Here is a 19,431-nt window from a genome sequence, read left to right as displayed (position 1 = left end):
GATGCTGGGACTGACCATTTAGCTGTTATTTGACCATGACTCTGGATTCCCTGCACACATCTGTTTGCCCCTGTGTTGACTGTTGCTTGCCTGACCATTTCTGTGTAATAATTCTGCATTTGGATCTGCACTCCTTTGTCAGCATCCCCTTCACATTACAGTTCCATTTCATTTAAGATTTGTAACTGAATTATTCCATACATTTTTTTATATAAATACTGTTCAATAAAATGCAACAACTGTAATCTTAAAGTTGTGAGAATTTTAATCAGTTGTATCTCGTTTGTTGTTTTTTCCAGATGTTTTTGAACCAAAATAAAACTGTTAAATTATGACCATGAGCATGTCTTGGCATTTTATTAAAGGTGTTTAATTGTAATGGTTGAGAGATAAAATTCTTTTAAATAAAATTTTTTCTTTTGAAATTTTAGTGCAGTCACTTTATTGATGGTGTTCGATCATAATAATTTAAGAAAAGTTTGTGAAATAACAGTGTTTCTCTGTAAAACTCTTAGTGTGTAACTTTTTTGAACGGATTTGATCGTAATAATCTAGGAAAAGTCTGTAAAATAACAGTGTTTTTCTGTAAACATTTTAATGAAAATATCTGTAGATTTATAATTTTTTGCACTTTATTTCAACAAAGAAATTTTACCGTAATTTTATGGTTTTTGTTTGACAGCCGTAGCTGCCAGTCATTTGACCTTTTTTTTTACGATATTTTTTTTTACAGTGTAGGAATCATACAGGAATCCTACAGATAAACATGCAGGACACTCTTATATTGTAAATTTTGTTTCATTGTTAGGTAAATATCACATTCATATTTGTAAGATATCCATTATAAGCCCTCCTTTAGTTTACTTTTTATATGGGAGGTTGTAAAAAGATATTCCAGAATAAAAAAAATAAATAAATAAATAAATAAATAAATAAATTAAAAAAAAAAAATATATATATATATATATATATATATATATATATATATATATATATATATATATATATATATATATATATATATATATATATATGATGAAAGTGTCTCAAATAGTTGGATGTCCCCTGTCTTGTGTTTAAAAAAAAAGGTAAGAAAGAAACAACTACTATATTATAGAGAAGAGGGTGACACTCAGCATTCACACAGCAATCTGCTCTTCAAAAAATACCTAATCTATTCTGGAATTATGTTGTAAATAAATAAAATAAAATAATGTGATTGGTTTCATATTTTCATTTAAAGGTTGATCACCCAGAAGTGCAGTTCATATCATGTGACAGTGACTGCAGGTGGAGCCTGTGAAGCTTTAAAGAAAAGAAAAGTGATCATTCAACTTCTCACAGTGCTAACATGATGATTCTTCACGCTCTTGTTCTCATGTTACTGACAACAGGTAAGTCAAATTTTACTGATGACTTTTAGACATTTGTATATTTGGACAAACAATGCTTTTGATTTGTTTTAGCCTGACTTTGCAGTAACGTTCCTAATACAAATTCAGTTTGTTGAAATGTTTTATATTTTACCATTTGCAGCTGACACATTTGCACAGTCAATAACACCGCTGGAAAACAAGAGAGTTAAATCTGAGGGAGAAACCGTCTCTCTGTCCTGTAAATATGAAGGGTCAGTAACTAACCTGCACTGGTATCGTCAGTATCCTGGATCCAGACCAGAGTTCCTTGCATACATTTATGAGCATGGAGCCACAAGTAAACCTCTTCCTCCTCGACTTTTACCTAAAGTTGATAAAAACAGCAAACGTGTGAGTCTGGAGATCTCTGAAGCTGAAGTGACTGACTCTGCGCTGTATTACTGTGCACTGACGCCCACAGTGACAGGAAACTCATCTACACACTACAAAAACCTCCTGAACAGTAACATCTCATGATTCTTGAGTTCAGTCCACACTTTCAGAATAACTCTAGTGAGCTATCGAGTGAAAAACAACACAGAAAATCCACATTATAGAATTAATTCATGGAAAATTATAATCTGAATATGCTGATATTTTTCTATCCATTATTTTATTCTACATTTGTTCTTGTTTTAGATCTTTCCCAACACAGTAAACCTTTAACAAATACTTCTGTTTTCAGTGGCCAAAATACACAAAAAACTAGGGCCTTTATGCCAATGGATTTATTCATTTATTCATTTTCCTCCAGCTTAATCCCATTATTCATCAGGGGTCGCCACAGTGGAATGAACCGCCAATTTATCCAGCATATTTTTTACACAGCGAATACCCTTCCAGCTGCAACCCAGTACTGGAAAACACCAATACACTCTCAAATTCATACTTACTGTATACACTATGGACAGTGTAGTTAATTCAATTCACCTATAGCGCATGTGTTTGGACTATGGGGGAAACCGAAGCATAAGGAAACCCACAACAACAAACAAACTCGACACAGAAATGCCAACTGACCCAGCCGGGGCTCGAGCAGCAACCTTCTTGCTGTGAGGCGACAGTGCTAACCACTGGGCCACGGTGTCGCCCGCCAATGGATTTATTTGATCTTAAATAAATTTAAGCCAAATCATTGTTGTTATGTCTGTTAAACTTGTGAATGTGTGTAGTTGTCCACTAGAGGGTGTTAAGGAGTTATCATTTCTGTTTTTCACACTGAACTGAGCAGCTACTGTCTCCTTGACACACTTCTGTTTTTCCACAGTTTGTGTCTTTTTGCTTGTTTTTTTTTAAGAAGTACATTTTAAAGGTTGTAAAATAAATAAATCAAGAGTCCACAGAACATTTCTCAATTATACACACTTGAGAAAATCATATTTAAAAAAATATTGTGTAGGGATGGCATTTATAAAAATTTAAGATGAAAAAAAAAACATCCTTTAAAGTATTTTTTTCCCACAAATACAGTAATATATAAACACAATACCAGAAGACAAACATTCACAACAAACACAACCAATGTAAAATGTACACTGAAAAAGATTTTTGCTCATTTATCTGGGCTGAATTTAAACAAACAAATGAAATGTAGTAATGTTAAACTAAATTAGTTTAAATTCAGCCCAAATAAATTGTCTGCCACCATTAAATTCAATTCAATTCATCTTTATTTCTGTAGCGCTTATACAATGTAGATTGTGTCAAAGCAGCTTAACATAGAAGATTATAGTGAATTGAAAGAGTGTCAGTTCAAGTTTAAGTTCAGTTCATTGTGGTTAATATTCACTGCTGAGAGTTCAAACACTGGAGCAAATCCATCGATGCACAACTCTACAAGTCCCGAACCATGCAAGCCAGTGGCGACAGCGGTGAGGAAAAAACTTCACCAATTGGCGAAAGTGAAGAATAATAAACCTGGAGAGAAACCAGGCTCAGTTGTGCACGACCATTTCTCCTATGGCCAAACCTCATGTGCAAAGCTGCAGTCTAGGAATCCAATGACTTATTTTTCATTTGACATTTTCAGTGTATTAATATTTAACTCAAATCCACAGCTAAATGCAAAAAATCCATCAAAACTAAGACTGTTCAAGTGACCTCCTCCTAATATTTTGTAGATTTGGTCAATTTATTTGAATTTATTTGTTTTTCTTCCCTTTAAATGAATTTTTCAGACACAAACATTTGCAAAACATTTTATTTAAATGTCCATTAACTTCATTTCAAAATTTAACAAAACGCACAACTGATTAAGACAGTATAATTATATAGTTTAAGCTGCAGTGATATCCAAACAGGGCATCACAGTGGCACAGCGGGTAGCACAGTCGCCTCAGAGCAAGAAGATCGCTGGTTCAAGCCCCGGCTGGGTCAGTTGGCATTTCTGTGTGGAGTTTGCTGCATCTCCCTGTGTTCGCGTGTTTTTCCTCCGGGTGTTCCCGTTTACCCCACAAGTCCAAAGACATGCGCTATAGGGGAATTGGGTAAGCTAAATTGTCCGTAGTTTATGTGTGTGAATAAATGTGTATGGGTGTTTCCTAGTGATGGGTTGCAGCTGGAAGGGCATTCTGTGTGAAACGTGCTGGATAAGTTGCCGGCTCATTCCTCTGTGGCGACCGCTTAATTAATAAAGGGACGAAAATTGTTTTGCAAGGAAAAAAAACATCCATACAGTACCTTTTCTTAGTGTTTTTGTCATTCATTCATTCATTCATTCATTTTCTTTTCAGCCTAGTCCCTTTATTAATCTGAGGTCACCACAGCAGAATGAACCTCATCCAGCATATTTTTCATGCAGCGGATGCCTTTTCAGCAACAACCCTTCACTGGGAAAAGTGTTTTTGTCAATACTATGAAAATACTATGATAATGGAAGGATGAGTTGGTTTTTTAATTAAACTGAGGTTGTTTATTTACCCTTTTCAAGTCTTTTAAAATGCTAGTTTAACTTGGACTGGAGGAGGAGGAGGGACTTCTGCTGAGCTCAGACTAAACTCATTCAGATCCTGATGCAGAGCTCATTTAAACTGCATTAGTCAACACAGATGATGGGACTCCTCATTGTTATTCTACTCTTTGTCTTTGCATGTAAGTAGTTCATATTTTTACAGTGTATATTTTAATTAACCATACTGTGAAGAATTTCAATACAGGCTACAGTCACACCATAAAAAAGCTGTCAAAAAGACATTTAATTTTAAATAAATAATACAAAAGTTTCAAAAGATTAAAAGCTTTTCATTTTGCAGGTGTTGCATATGGAAATGAAATTAAACCAGTCAAAACAGAGGAGTTTGCTGAGGAGGGTTCAAGTGTTACTTTATCCTGCAGTTATTCATCTGCACGGACTTTATTCTGGTACCGTCAGTATCCTGGATCAGCTCCTCAATTCCTTGTGTTCTTTATTCACGGTACAAGTGAAGCTAAAGAGTCTGGTGTAGATCCCCGATTCACTGCTAAACCTAATGGAGAAAAGCAAAGCCATGTGGATCTGCTCCTCTCCTCTGCTGCTGTATCAGACTCTGCTCTTTACTACTGTGCCATGGAGCCCACAGTGACAGGAAAACACAACAACACTGAACAAAAACCTGGCACAGCTAAAAGGCAAAACTAGTTATAGGAGCTTTTATAAAAGAATAATTCAGAATGTATAAAAATAAGTCACTGTGTTGCCACCATTAAACACACTATAAACTTCAAGTTCAATTTGAAAACAATATTAAAAGTTTTAATTGCAATACGTTTTATTATTAATAAGACTAAGAGTTTTCTTGAATATATATGTTGGTAACACTTTAATTTAGGTCACAATTCATACTATCAACTACTGGCTTATTACCAGGGCCAGACAGAACCTGCGAACATTTTTTTTGGCTATTTCTGCTGAGAATTTTGTAAAAAAAAAAAAAAAATCTGGGGATTATGTGGAATGATTTTAGGAGTGTCGTAACTAATAACTTAATTTATGAATAAATAATAATAATTTTTTTACTTTTGTTTAATGTTTACAATACAAATCCAATTAGATCCACATATTTGGTAAACAAAGCAGTTCTCTCGTATAATATATCTAAAAAAAGACAGAAAATACTAGTTTACAAACTGTATTGTACATATTACTATTATTAAATCACAATAATATTAGTGAAATTAATTTAAAAAGTTAATAAATATAAATGTACACATATTTATACAAGTAAATACATAGACTCAATGACAGACTAAAAATCTGGGTATTTCTGCACGCACAACATGTGGGCCTACATATTACCTGCCTGATATTACCTGTTCATTAGCAGTTATAAAGCATAATCTTATTCTGCATCTCTAATACCACCCAAAACCTAAACCCAATTCCCATCTTATTATTAATAAACAGCTAATTAAAAATTTATTACGCTGGTAGTGTTATGGTTTGTTAATAACATGAATTGTGACCTAAAGTGTTACCTATATGTTTTGTCAATGTATATATTTGATAAAAAACCACAGTAATAAATTGAATGGCAATGTAAAATTACACTGAAATCATTAATGCTGAAAAAAAGGCTGAAAACTTTAGACAAGACTTTATGATTTAAACAGTTTCAGAATAAAATGTATATTTTCTGCAATGACCACACCCACACCACCACCTCTAATATTAATAACAATATTACATATATATTATTAGTATTATTATTATCATCATACTTTAAATTATAAAGTAAAATCTAATAACAATAGAAAAAAAAGCTGATTTGATGCAATTGTTATATAAAGTTGCATACAATTAATTTGCGTATTCAAAAATATCAAAGGTAATAATTGGATTAAAATTTCAGCTATTTTAGTGGAGTGATGAGTGATATTCAGTTGCATTAAACTCAGAATATTGCTTTTTATGTCCATCTTGGATAAACAAGAGGTTGTTGCTCCATTTTCCCACTAGAGGGTGTTTTGAAATTAACTTTTTTCCACTAAACTGAGCAGCTTACTAATGTTGACACACTGGAAAAGATTATAACCCTCTGTTTTTCTACATTTGTTTATAACTAATATTATTGCAAAAAAAGATGAGGAATGAGCTATTAATTTGTTAAAATAGATGTTATAAAGACACCAGTTTTGTAATGAAAATATATAGTGTAACTGATTTCATTTAAAGAGTTCATAATATTTATTATATTAAAATGATTTTTAATACAATGATTTTTTCCCTATTTGCAATAGTTTAAATGTAAGTTATATGTTTTATTTCTAAAAAAACAATCTATATTATTAAAGGAATTTATGGATGAAGAGATGTGATTGTTTAACTGGGACAAAATGATGAATCCATAGCGAGTAATTATATTGTGATGTTTGCAGTGTTATGTCAAGTTTAGGTTTGTTTTCATTTACGGAAATATACAATTTGCTGCAAATAACATATATAATGTAAGGATAAAAGAATAAATAATTTGAAGAGATACTTGAAATACATGGAATTGGGGGTAATGGGTTGGGAAAATAATACCCGCTCCATTTCAAAGTGGTTAAAAAAACTTATTTGTAGATGTTTTGCTGATTATGATGAAATGTATCTGTGTTTGAACACTTGTGTTTAAAAGTTTAAGAGTATTTCAAACAGTGATTATACTGTTTGAAATAAATAAATACTTTTTTAGAAGAGCTAATGCTTTCTGTAAACTTACAAAAATGACTTTTACCTAATTATTAACTAGATTATTAGAAAACGTTGGTGTTATTGATCGAGTTACAGTAAAATGCATTTTATGCTTAAGCAGACATCCACTTTGTTCAAATATAGCATTCTTAACTTTAAATTGTTGCTGTAGCAGAATGCCTTACTCTCAAGTGCTTCCATATAAGTTTTCTTCTTCTGTTGAACACAAAAGGACATATTTTGAAAAATGTTAGAAACTCGTAACCATCGACTTCTATAGTAAGAAAAACAAATACTATGGAAATGAATGGTGACAGATTTACATATTTTTTCGTTTCAACAGAAAAAAGAAGCTTAAACAGGTGTGTGACAAGTAAAGTAAAGAGTAAAGTTTTGGATGAACTATGCCTTTAACAATGCATGACAATTAGGAGAAATAAGGACTGACTGTAACTGGGTCTTCTTTCTGCTCCTCAGCTGTGAAATATAGAAAGAGGAGGGACTGACACACATCTCCTCATTTCTAGACAAGGGTAGGAACTATTCATTCTGAACCAGTGTAAACTGCACAATGGAAATGTATTCAGCTATTCTCTTCTGCTGTCTGGCAGGTATATATACATTTTTGAATTATTTGTACTGTACTTTGTTTTGGTTTATTTTAAAAGACACAACATTTAGACATTCTCTGATTTTTTTCAGCTGCAGTTTCTGGAAACCTCATCAAACCAACCCAAACAGATGTTTTTGCTAAGGAGGGTTCAAATGTGACATTATCCTGCAGTTATTCATCTGCAGATTATCTATTCTGGTATCGTCAGTATCCCAGAGCAGCTCCTGAATTTCTTGTGTCCATCTTTGATGGTGAAAGAAATAGCAAATCATCTAATGTAGATCCAAGACTCTCTGCTAAACTCACTAAAAGTGAGCAAAACCATGCAGATTTGATGCTCTCCTCTGCTGCAGTATCAGACTCTGCTGTGTATTACTGCGCTCTGAGGCCCACAGTCACAGGAAACACATCAGCTCTATACAAAAACCCTTTATACAGCTGATGAGAGCAAGAATACAGATCAGTGAATTTTTTAAACTGACAATGATGTTGCAGCCATAGTAAACTGAAGTACCAATCCTCATTTGCATGTGCTTTCTATAATACATTCAGACAACAGAATCTGTTATTGAAATGCTAAATTATATTCACAGTTTGCAAGCACATTTCCACCACAGAGTTGCAGTGTTGGCAAATACTGTCAAAACAGCATACATACACATTTTCCTTTCTTTGTATAAAGAGAAAACATACTGCAAATCTGATGTAACATTTCATCTTAAAATGATCCAGTTTATGACTAATTTATCATTGCTATGGTATAAAATTGAAGGGGAAGTTCTCCCACAAATAAAAGACAAATTCTTACAAACTTACCCTCAAGTGGTTCCAAACTCTTATAAATATCTTTTCTCTGTTGAAAACAAAAGACAATATTTTGAAGAATGCTGTAAACCAGTAACCATTGAGGAAAAAACAAATACTATGGAAGTTAATGGCTACAGGTTTTCAACTTTCATTAAAATATCTTGTTATCCTATATAATATCAGAAGAAGAAATAAAAGAAAACAATGGAAGTTTCATTTTTGGGTGAACTATCACTTTAAATGAAAATTTTACCTTTTTCCAAACTTATTTTGTACAGGACCATTAACTTGATTTGAAAACACAATACACAACTGATTAAGACAGTATAATTCTGATTTAAACTGCAGTGAATTCTAAACTGTTCTGTCATTGTTTTACAAAAGAAATTTAAATACTGCAACTTTACTTTTTGTTAGTGTTTTTTGGTCTATGAAAATACTATGACTACGGAAGAATGAGCTGATTTGTGATCAGGAAGTTTCAGAGATTCTTCATGACCTTCAGAGTTTCATTCACAGTTGTAGAACACTGACAGGCTCAGAACTGAACAGAGCTGGTCCTATTCAACATGGAAAGAAGCTTTCTACTAGTTGTTATTATGGCGACAGGTGATTATTCAGGAACACGTTTCATTACAAGTTTGAAAGTACTTTAAAAACTGTTTTAACAATTTTCTTTGGTCATTTTAATGGTTTGCATTGTGTCTGTTGGCAGTTTAGTTGATCTGTATTCCACTTATTGTTCACAGGTTTGGTGTTTGGGGACAATATTGAGCCACAGGAGAAAGATGTTATGACAAAAGAAAGAGAAGCTGTCAAGCTGTCCTGCTCATACAGTACAACCAACAATAGAGTTCGGCTTTACTGGTACAGACAGAATCCAAATGCAGAACTTTTGTTTTTAACATACACAGGTGCTCGATCTCTGAGCACTGCACACTCCTCTGATGATCGGTTCCAATCCACAACATCAGACTCATCCACTGAACTCACTATTACTGATGTGCGTCTGTCAGATTCAGCTCTCTATTATTGTGCTCTAAGAGTAGGAGCCCAGTGATACAAAACATGAAACATGTCGTACAAAAACCTGAAGCTCTTTTCTCTTTCAACTCATCAAGAGAAAACCACAATCAATACCTCAATCTGAATGCAATCAAATATGTGGTCACACCTGTGTAAACATTATTATTGTTTAAGGCATCAAAGAAAACCAGAAACATTTAAAAGCAGCACAAAAAGTTATTAGTTTTCTGCAGTTTCAGATTCATCTAGATTTATTCAGCTAATACACTTTTAACTTAAAAGTCAACTTTTTGAATGCACAGTGAATATTACTAAATAAATAAATAAATAAATTAATTAATTAGTAAACTTTAAAAATCAAATAGAATAAATCCACAACCACCTCTGCTTTTCTGTTTAATTGGTTTAAGTGATGTAATTGCACAAATTGGCCACCCTGTGGCAGAATTGCATCCTTAATGCATACAAACAGTCCTAGTATGTGTTAAACCTCCACAAACCCAAAGTCAGTCACACAAAGAGGAATCAAAACTGGCTTGTGTTCATCATTATATTGAGAAATTGACTTCTATTAGTTATGATTTTAGGTAAAGTAATATACTGAACTAATAGCGACGCAGTGGCGCAGTAGGCAGTGCTGTCGCCTCACAGCAAGAAGGTCGCTGGTTCAAGCCTCGGCTGGGTCAGTTGGCGTTTCTGTATGGAGTTTGCATGTTCTTCCTGCGTTCACGTGGGTTTCCTCCGGGTGCTCCGGTTTCCCCCACAGTCCAAAGACATGTGGTACAGGTTAAATTGGGCTAAATTATCCGTAGTGTATGTGTGTGAATAAGTGTGTTTGTGTTTCCCAGTGATGGGTTGCAGCTGGAAGGGCATCCGCTGCATAAAACAAATGCTGGATAAGTTGGCGCTTCATTCCGCTGTAGCGACCCCAGATTAATAAAGGGACTAAGCCGAAAAGAAAATGAATGAATGAATATACTGAACTACATATTTTGATTCATGAACAATTACACACTGGAAAAAATTATCGATTTATTTCCATTTTTATATCTCCCGACAGAAACATGCAATCAGTCAATCAGTCAGCAAGACTTCATTCAGCTTGTGAACATGACATGGATTCATTTGACTTCTAGCACCAGAGATCAATACACCTCTCTCTTCACATTTTACATGCTCTGCAAAAACAAGATAAATGAGAGGTAAAAGAGAGTTTGAGGGAAGATATCATACAGATCTCAACAAATCCTCACACTGGTGTTGAATAATGAGTGGAGCAGTGGGTGGAGTTTATTCACACTGCTGAGAGTGAAAGAGTTCAGTCAAACACTGTTTCTGCATCACTGACTCTATGAAGACAACATGTTTCTCTTCACCTGCATTATAATACAGCTTTACATGGGTAAGAGATAATGCTTTAATCGGTATGCTTATTATTAACATAACTAAAATCCTTAAAATTATAACCATTTAACTTTGCCTAAAATGTATATATATATAAATGCCTAATTGTATTATTACTATTGTTTTTTTTCGCAGGAAATCTATTTGGTGATACAATCAAACCACTGTTTCCAGACAAACATAGTTCTGAGGGTGAAAATGTGACTTTCTCCTGTAACTACACTCTTACTAGTGGCACCAGTGTTAATCTCCAGTGGTATCGCCAGTATCCCGGAGCAAAACCAGAGTATTTACTTTCTGTCACTGAATATTCAAACAGCTCTGAGTCTGATCTTCGTCTGTTTTCAAACGCTGTCAAAGCACTGAAGCGTGTGGATCTGCTACTCTCTTTTGCTGCAGTATCAGACTCTGCTGTGTATTACTGTGCTCTGAGGCCCACAGTGACTCAAACCCAATAAACATCCTGACAAGAACTATAAGAGCTCTGAGGAGTTTTACTCTTCCTTGACATCTATTATAACAGTGACGTGATGACATCAGTAAAAATATATAGTACTTTATGGTAAATAATATTATATATGATATATTTATACTATAATTACTAGTATTTTTGAACAATACTATAATAAAGTGGTTGATATAATCTGCTGTGGTAATTCTACAGTTGCTGTGGTAGTGTACAGTAAACAAATAACTCTATACTACAATACACTACAGTTTACTGTATAATATAAAGTATACAGTATCTATTACCAGTTCACTATAGGTAATTCTACAGTATGCTGTACCATGTTGTAAATAACAAATACAAAACAATACATTTTACTGCAGTATAGTTCAAAAACACAAAAGTATTTATTATAAATTTCTAATGTACCAATACCACTTTTCCCCTACAAAGTGCCACTATTAATGCAAAATATATATATGACTATTCTCATATTGTAATTAAATTCTCAATAAAGATGATCACAAGACTGAACATTGATACACATTACTGAATATAACTAAAATCCAGAACCTATTTCTGTGCATTTAACACTCATCAGATCAATATATTTAGTTGAAGTCAGAATTATTAGCCCTCCTGAACTTTTAGACCCCCCCCCCCCCCCCCCCCCCGTATTTTACTAGATATTATCAAGATTATAGTATTTATTCAGCTTAAAGTGCAATTTAAAGACTTAACTAGGTTAATTAGGATAAAATTAGGATAATTAGGCAAGTCATTGTAATGATGGTTTGTTCTGCAGGCAATCAAAAAAATAAACTATGCTTGCTTAAAAAGGCTGAACAATTTTGACCTTAAAATGTTTTTTTTTTTTTATTATTTGAAACTGCTGTTATTCTAGCCAAAAGAAAACAAATAAGACTTTCTCCAGAAAAAAAAATATTAGTAAATACTGTGAAATATTTCTTGCTCTGTTAAACATAATTTGTGAAATTTATATCTAAAAAATAAATCATAAATAAAAATCACAAGAGGGCTAATAATTTTGACTTCAACTGTATATAGCTGGATTATTCATTTACATTTGCTTCTTCCCAGCTGGTGAGGAAGGAGGGGCTTGAAACGCATGTAAAGGATTTTCCAACCCGCCATGATCATTCAAACAGACTGTGAGCACATACATAATGCTTCTCCATTCAGTTATTCTGCTCTCTGCTTTAGCATGTAAGTACCAACAATTGAAATGTATTACCTTAATGATTATAATGAATACTATTCTATTTTTTTTATTATTTTAGGAAATAATACTTAAAAGTGTACAAAAAAATCTACTGAAATGCTCAAATTCATTATCCCGTTAACATTTTCCTTCAGGTGCCAGTAGTGAAGATACCATTACAGCAGACAAAACAGAGGAGTTTGGTGATGATGGTTCAAATTTGACTTTATCCTGCACTTTTTCATCTGCATGGTCTTTACTTTGGTACCGTCAGTATCCTGGATCAGCTCCTGAGTTCCTTGTAATCATCGCAGAAAGGTCTAAACGAGTAGAGAAGTCTGATGTTGATCAACGATTTACAACAAAGATCAGATTAGAGAAGGAAAAGCATGTGGATCTGCTCCTGTCCTCTGCTGTAGTATCAGACTCTGCTGTGTATTACTGTGCTCTGACACCCATGATGGCCACAGTGACTGAAAACACACAAGCACAGAACAAAAACCTTCCTGTATAAAGAAACATGGGTTCTCCACCAGTTTTTTGGAGTGGTTAAAGTGCTACATAGCACTATATAGGTGCTACAGTATGTATCAGTAAATATGGTTCTTTGACTTAATAATAGAGAACTACTGTAAATTTTGTTTTCCTAGAGTGTATAATGCCACATAGCACCTTTATCACCCCAAATAACCGCTGGAGAAACCTTATGGTTCTTAATAGCACTTAAAGCCTATTCTATTCTATTCTATTCTATTCTATTCTATTCTATTCTAATCTATTCTATTCTATGATTACAAGCTGAGGACCTCTTTTTAGAGTGTATTTATATAGAATTACAAGTAATCACTTCTTGCAGAAAGAGAAGTAGCCAATTACAACAGTGTTGTTTAGCTTTACAACAATAACAATTGAAACTGTTTCAGTCTGGTAATTACTTTTGAACTGTTGATTTTCTGTATATCATTTTAAAATGTGTTTTGTATTTTATTTCAAAAGATTGATCAGGTTAAGAAATTCCATTCTTTCTCACTCATTTTCAGATAAAACCAAAAGACAATAAACGTCAGTCTCATATTTAGAAGACGTTTTTGGAGAAGGAGTTTTGTTTTTTCATACACTGAGAGAACTAAATCTGAGTTGAACCGTTTAACTCATGATGATGGTTTATTGTAGAGTAACCTTTCGTATATGGAAGAAAATATAAAGAATTTTTGCATTTATTTCATGAACCATTTAAAACCACAAAGAAGAAAAAACATGTAAAAATAAAAGAAAACAAGTGTTGATGCCAATTGGCATATGCAGTAAGCTAAAGACTGTACAATAGAAAAATGTGTAGTGTAGATCAGGGGCATTGCTAGGGTCGAAAGGGATAAGGGGCTTAGCCCCAAATAAGCCCCCACCTAAATGGTTTAATAATAAATAAAGGGTTTTTGAGTTGACAGTCTTTTAACAATAAATTGTGAAGCTTTGTGACTTGTAACACCAAAAAGGAAAAAACATTGATAAATTAACCCACTTCTCATTTATAAATCTGTTATGAGACTGTTTTCTGCATGTCTTCAAATCTGTAAATATGATTTATTTTATAGAGTGAGTCGTTATCCAAATGTGATACAAAGCTAGAAACATGTTCATTAGACAGAGTGATTAACTAAGGTGTAGTGTTGTCAAGATACTGGAATTTCTAAATTCAATACCGTGCAAAATATTGATATTCAATAGGCTACTATTTTTTGTACAAAATCAATTGTATCAAAATAGTACAAAAAAAATTAAATAAAGATCTATATGCTAGAAATATGTTTACTTCAAATTTTATTAGAGGGAGATTTTTTTTTTTCAGTTTTCCTCAAAATAGGTTGATGTGGGTATTGTAGCACTTGAGCAGAAATCCCATATATGCCTCACAAGAGTAGTAGAACATTCCAGGAAATCCCTAATATGGATGAAGGCATCCAGCTATTGCTGTAGTTAAATGAAACTAAGATCTGAATAAACATAAAATGGCTTTAACTGATCATTTACACAACTGCGACAATAAATGGTTTATATATGTTCTTCCAGCCATCTTAGGTATTTTCACAAGAAAATCTATTTATAATCCGATGCTAACGGACATAGCATGTTACAGTAGAATATAGCTATAAAATAATAAGCTAAATGCATGAACTCACTGTGATTTAACTATTACAGAAACAGATGTGACTGGCTATAGCATATCTAGATAAATATGTCTAGTTATCTATATCATATCTAGAAAGCTAGTACATATGACGTCTTCTGACTAATTTGCATGTATTTACATATGACGCATATTTTATTGATTACAGTTATTTTATTTCACCAAAACTACACACATTGTATACTGCAAAAACAAATATTAGGCTTCATCAGTCGTTAGAACTGTTCAGTTTTGCTAAACAGTTGTATTACTACCTCATTAGCTTCTGCTTCTCTGCTTTTGAAAATACATCAGGGGCTTAAGCCCCCAAAGCCCCCCCTCGCAACGCCACTGGTGTGGATCAAAAAGTTTCTAATGTGGTGAAAAATGCTTCATGGTTACCAGATAAACAGTGCAGGTTAAGTAATTTCAAACAGTATCCAGCAGGAGTCAGCATTGCTCTCAAGCAGATCAAGTCAACTGTCAGCATTAAAGCCTTTAAAGTAGAGCTCAGTGAGAGAAACCTTCACACGGTTTCAGAGAGCACATGTTGAGTCGACTGCTGTTCTTTACCTCAGAGATCAACTATGTGTAGATGGGCTTTCATTTCCCTGTGTTTTATTGCACATTATGACGGTGAGAACATTTCTGATTCTGTCTGCTTTAACAATATTAGATGAATAAATCTCCTGATTTCCTATAAATGCATGTTAATGATATACATTTCCTTTTATCTATTTCTCCAGTGTGCAGAGGACAAGACCGAGTTGAACAGCCTATAAGAGAAATGACTGAAAGTGAAGGAAATAAAGTTGTTATCAGCTGTATTTATACCACCACTTATACAAGTCTGACTCTCTTCTGGTACAAAAAGCTGCCAGACAGATCACCAATATACATTCTGAATCAATACAGCACTGAGGCTGACTTTAAGGAGAGATTTTCTGCAACACTGGACTCCAAAGAAAAATCATTTCCACTGACAATCAAGGATCTGCAAGTGTCAGACTCTGCCGTGTATTACTGTGCTCTGAGGCCCACAGTGACTCAAACACACTCAACTCTCATACAGAAACTCAGGAAAACACATTACAGAGGAACAATTAAAATCTGTGTGCACAAAACTCAACATAATAACAGCAGAATGTTTTACTGTACCAAAAACAACACTCTTAGTTCCACCTTACACATTTTATCAAGCTGAGTACACTATTTTCCACAAATTCTGTAAAAAAAAAATGATAATAAGTTTGCAGATTCTGCTAGGGTCGAATAACAGCAATAAAAGAAGACGAATTAAAGATACACAAATATACCATGCAACATCTAGAAAATCTATTATTTTATGTTTGCTATTATTACAGAAAGCGCATTAGCATTGTACAAAACTTTGAAACAGTATTGCATCTGTAGTGTCTGGTTGCTTTAATGACATTAATGGTAAAAGACACGAAAATTCACTTATATAATCGATGTTCATATGCTTGCAAAAACAGCTATTAGCAATGAGAAGAAAACGAGAGAGGAGACAGTTCGAAGAGGTCAAAGATGGCGTACTAATGTTGCTCAGCCATCTGCTGGCACTAAAGGAGGATATGGTCAAGATGACAGTTATAACCAATTGCTACAATTGCAAGAGGCATGGGAACGTTATCTCCAAAAGAAGATATCCTTCACCAGCGAAAGGATTTGGCTTTGGTGGACAACCCTGATGAACTGCCCAATGTTGATTTACATATTTAGAGATATACTACAAGCTATCTTGATATAGATATACCCAAGAATAATAGCAGTAACACTTATGCAACTTACTTTAACTAACATTAAAGGCACACCTGTATTCAAAGGCTTGAATACTGTATAAAAGGCTGACACAGACAGACCAGCAGCATGCTTAAACAGATTTCTGTATACTGTTAGGCCCATTATTCTCAGCAGAGAATAAAGTAAAGGATTTTGTTTTGTTCTTGTATTTGTTTCATTCTTCCTTTTCACTAGATTTAATTTATTAACAAAAGTGTATTTTTTATTCCTTTTTTTTTCCGGAGTGGACATTGGCTTTATTTGCCGAACTCATCAAGATACCATGTGGTAAGGTATGAATCTAATTATACCTTGAAAAACATAACAAACAATGGTCTTAAACAAAACTCTAACTAAGAAATAGAGTGAAGAGAGAATCCTGGTTTCTTTATTTAATTAAGGTATTAAATAAAGGCATCCAGCACACATCTTTATATCGCATATTCAGCCCCCATATCTGTAGTTCAACCCTCTCTGATCAAAACTAAACATTGTTATACAAGCTTACATATGTTTGTTACATCCCTTCAGTTACTTTTTAATAGTTGAGCAGGAACGAAAAGGCGAATTATAGGCCAGTTGTAGTTAGCGTTGTCACGATACCATTAGTTCATCTTACAATACCATATCAGCTGAAGTAACACAATACCAAATAGCATTGCGATACTACTCAAATTATAAAGAAAATTGTCAGAAATATGATATTTTTGATGTTATAATAGGTCTACTTGAATTTTATTCATAACTCCCTTTTTATATTGAAAAAAGTATTATATGCACATGACTTTACCTAAAATGTATTAGTTCTTTTTGTTTATTTGGTAGATAACTGACCAAAAATAGCATTTTTTTCCAACAAAATTGGGCAATATGAAGTTGTAAAAAATAGTTTTAATGTTTTTTTGTTGCTATTTTGGGTCATATCAGGTAAAAATCCAAAGTAATACAAAATTTCACTTTGTGAGTCATTGTTTATAAGAGATTGTTGCGGTTGTTGTACCTACTAAATCATATTGACAGGAACAGAAATAAAGTGATTCATTTTCCACATGCAACATTATCTATTGTAGATAGACCGTTAATGACAATAATACTCTTTACAAACTACAGTGGCACCACCAGTATTTTGGAGCCATATATATTGCGATACTATCATAGTACCGATAAACCGTGCACCATTGTTGTTGCTATTTATAATAGGTGAGAAACAACAAGACACAAAAGTGCTATGTTGAAAGTGCGGTGTTTAAATTCTTATAGAAAAATAAAGTTTCACACAAAAGTAGTAATAAGAAATAAAACAACAATTTCACAAAAATAAATAAACCAAGTTTAACAGACATACTGTTAGGAGGACAAAGGGGAGGGACTGTGTCAAACAAAAGAAAAGATTAAAACAAAACAATCAACTAACTAACCCATTTAACTCTTCACCTAGAACTACAAAAAGTAAACCTTCAACGTCCGAGACGTCGTATCTTACCTTCCAAAGCAAAACTTACAAGTGTGGCACAAATCCAAAACCTAGTGTATATAACTAAAAGAATGCTGCGTGTGCGCCATGTATTTCTTGTGACACAGCTTACCTATTCTCTCTCCCCCATCTAGAATAATACACAAATACGATGTTCACACTCCAGTTCTCAAAGGAGTTTGAAACAAAAACATTTCAGTATTTACATGGCAAACAAACCCCACCAACAAAAGTTAATCAAACAACGGTATATCAAAGCAAATGGGGAAGATACACACACAAAACAAATGTCAAACAAAGCTCAAGTTCACACGAAATGTCGGCTATCCCGAACTGATGTGGCATTTTCCTTTTATAGTGTCCCATCGCCCTGCAGCGCAATGATTGGGGCTCTTCTCAATTGCATCATTGTACGTCAGTCCGTGTCCCGAATGGACGTAACAATGTTATATACAGCTTTTTCTGAAGTGTTGAGGAAGGAGGAGCTTCAAACTGATCTGTCTGCAGTTGATCATTTAAGATCACTCAAGCTGAAGCTGTAAGCACACACACAATGATTCTCCATTCAGTTATTCTGCTCTCTGCTTTAGCATGTAAGTACCATAGTTTGCATATGCATTATAATTATGTATATTCATTATGATTATGTTAAAGTATATCGTAAGTACTGTTTAATTATAGGGACTTGAAAGTACAATTAGAGTTCTCTTAGATACTAAAAGTTTAAAAGAAGCATTTCCTTTGCAGATGCCAGTAATGGAGATACTATTACACCAGACAAAATGGAGGAGTTTGCTGATGAGGATTCAGATCTTACTTTATCCTGCAGTTATTCCTCTGCCTGGAATTTACTTTGGTACCGTCAGTATCCTGGATCAGCACTTGAATATCTTGTGCTTACTGTAGATACTGTAACAGAAGCTAGAACGTCTGATGTAGATGCCAGATTTGCTACTAAAACACGAAAAGAAAGTGGAAACCGTGTGGATCTGAAGATCTCCTCTGCTGCAGTATCAGAATTTGCTGTGTATTACTGTGCTCTGAAAGCCACAGTGACTGAAAACACACAAGCATTGAACAAAAACCTCACTGTGAAAGGAGACATTGGTCTACTATGGAAATGAAGAAAAAAAATCCTTGTGTTTAATTATATACATAAATAAAATATTATGAAAGAAAAAAATCCATTTCATTTCATATTATTCACATCATTTCTTTAAAGAGTTTTTTTCTAAAGTTGCTAAAGATTGCAAAGTTGTAATGCATCAAAGTTATTTTAAAAAGGGTTTATTATATTTGCAAAAATATCTATAATTTTTCAACCACATTTTCACATTTCATCAAGGAACATACTGTACTTCTTCTAGAAACATACTACATGTACCAATTTTCAGCACATGTCATT

The 19,431-nt window shown here is 33.6% G+C and overlaps 3 gene segments (V, D, J or C); all 3 read left to right on the top strand.

Annotated features, from left to right (window-relative positions):
* Positions 1 to 10,873: 10,873 nt before the first annotated feature.
* LOC130238241 (T cell receptor alpha variable 26-2-like) lies at positions 10,874 to 11,373 on the top strand. The segment is given in 2 exon segments: positions 10,874 to 10,913; positions 11,051 to 11,373. Coding segments are annotated over 2 exon segments (363 nt in total).
* Positions 11,374 to 12,550: 1,177 nt separating this feature from the next.
* Positions 12,551 to 13,099, top strand: LOC130238230 (T cell receptor alpha variable 18-like). The segment is given in 2 exon segments: positions 12,551 to 12,590; positions 12,741 to 13,099. Coding segments are annotated over 2 exon segments (399 nt in total).
* A 5,480-nt stretch (positions 13,100 to 18,579) lies between these two features.
* On the top strand, positions 18,580 to 19,150 carry LOC130238227 (T cell receptor alpha variable 9-2-like). The segment is given in 2 exon segments: positions 18,580 to 18,619; positions 18,774 to 19,150. Coding segments are annotated over 2 exon segments (417 nt in total).
* Positions 19,151 to 19,431: the final 281 nt, after the last annotated feature.

This window comes from Danio aesculapii, chromosome 2 (assembly GCF_903798145.1).
Source record: "Danio aesculapii chromosome 2, fDanAes4.1, whole genome shotgun sequence".
NCBI lineage: Eukaryota > Metazoa > Chordata > Actinopteri > Cypriniformes > Danionidae > Danio > Danio aesculapii.
The sequence above is the reverse complement of the archived record's forward strand: the minus strand, read 5'-3'. Positions and strand labels throughout refer to the sequence as shown.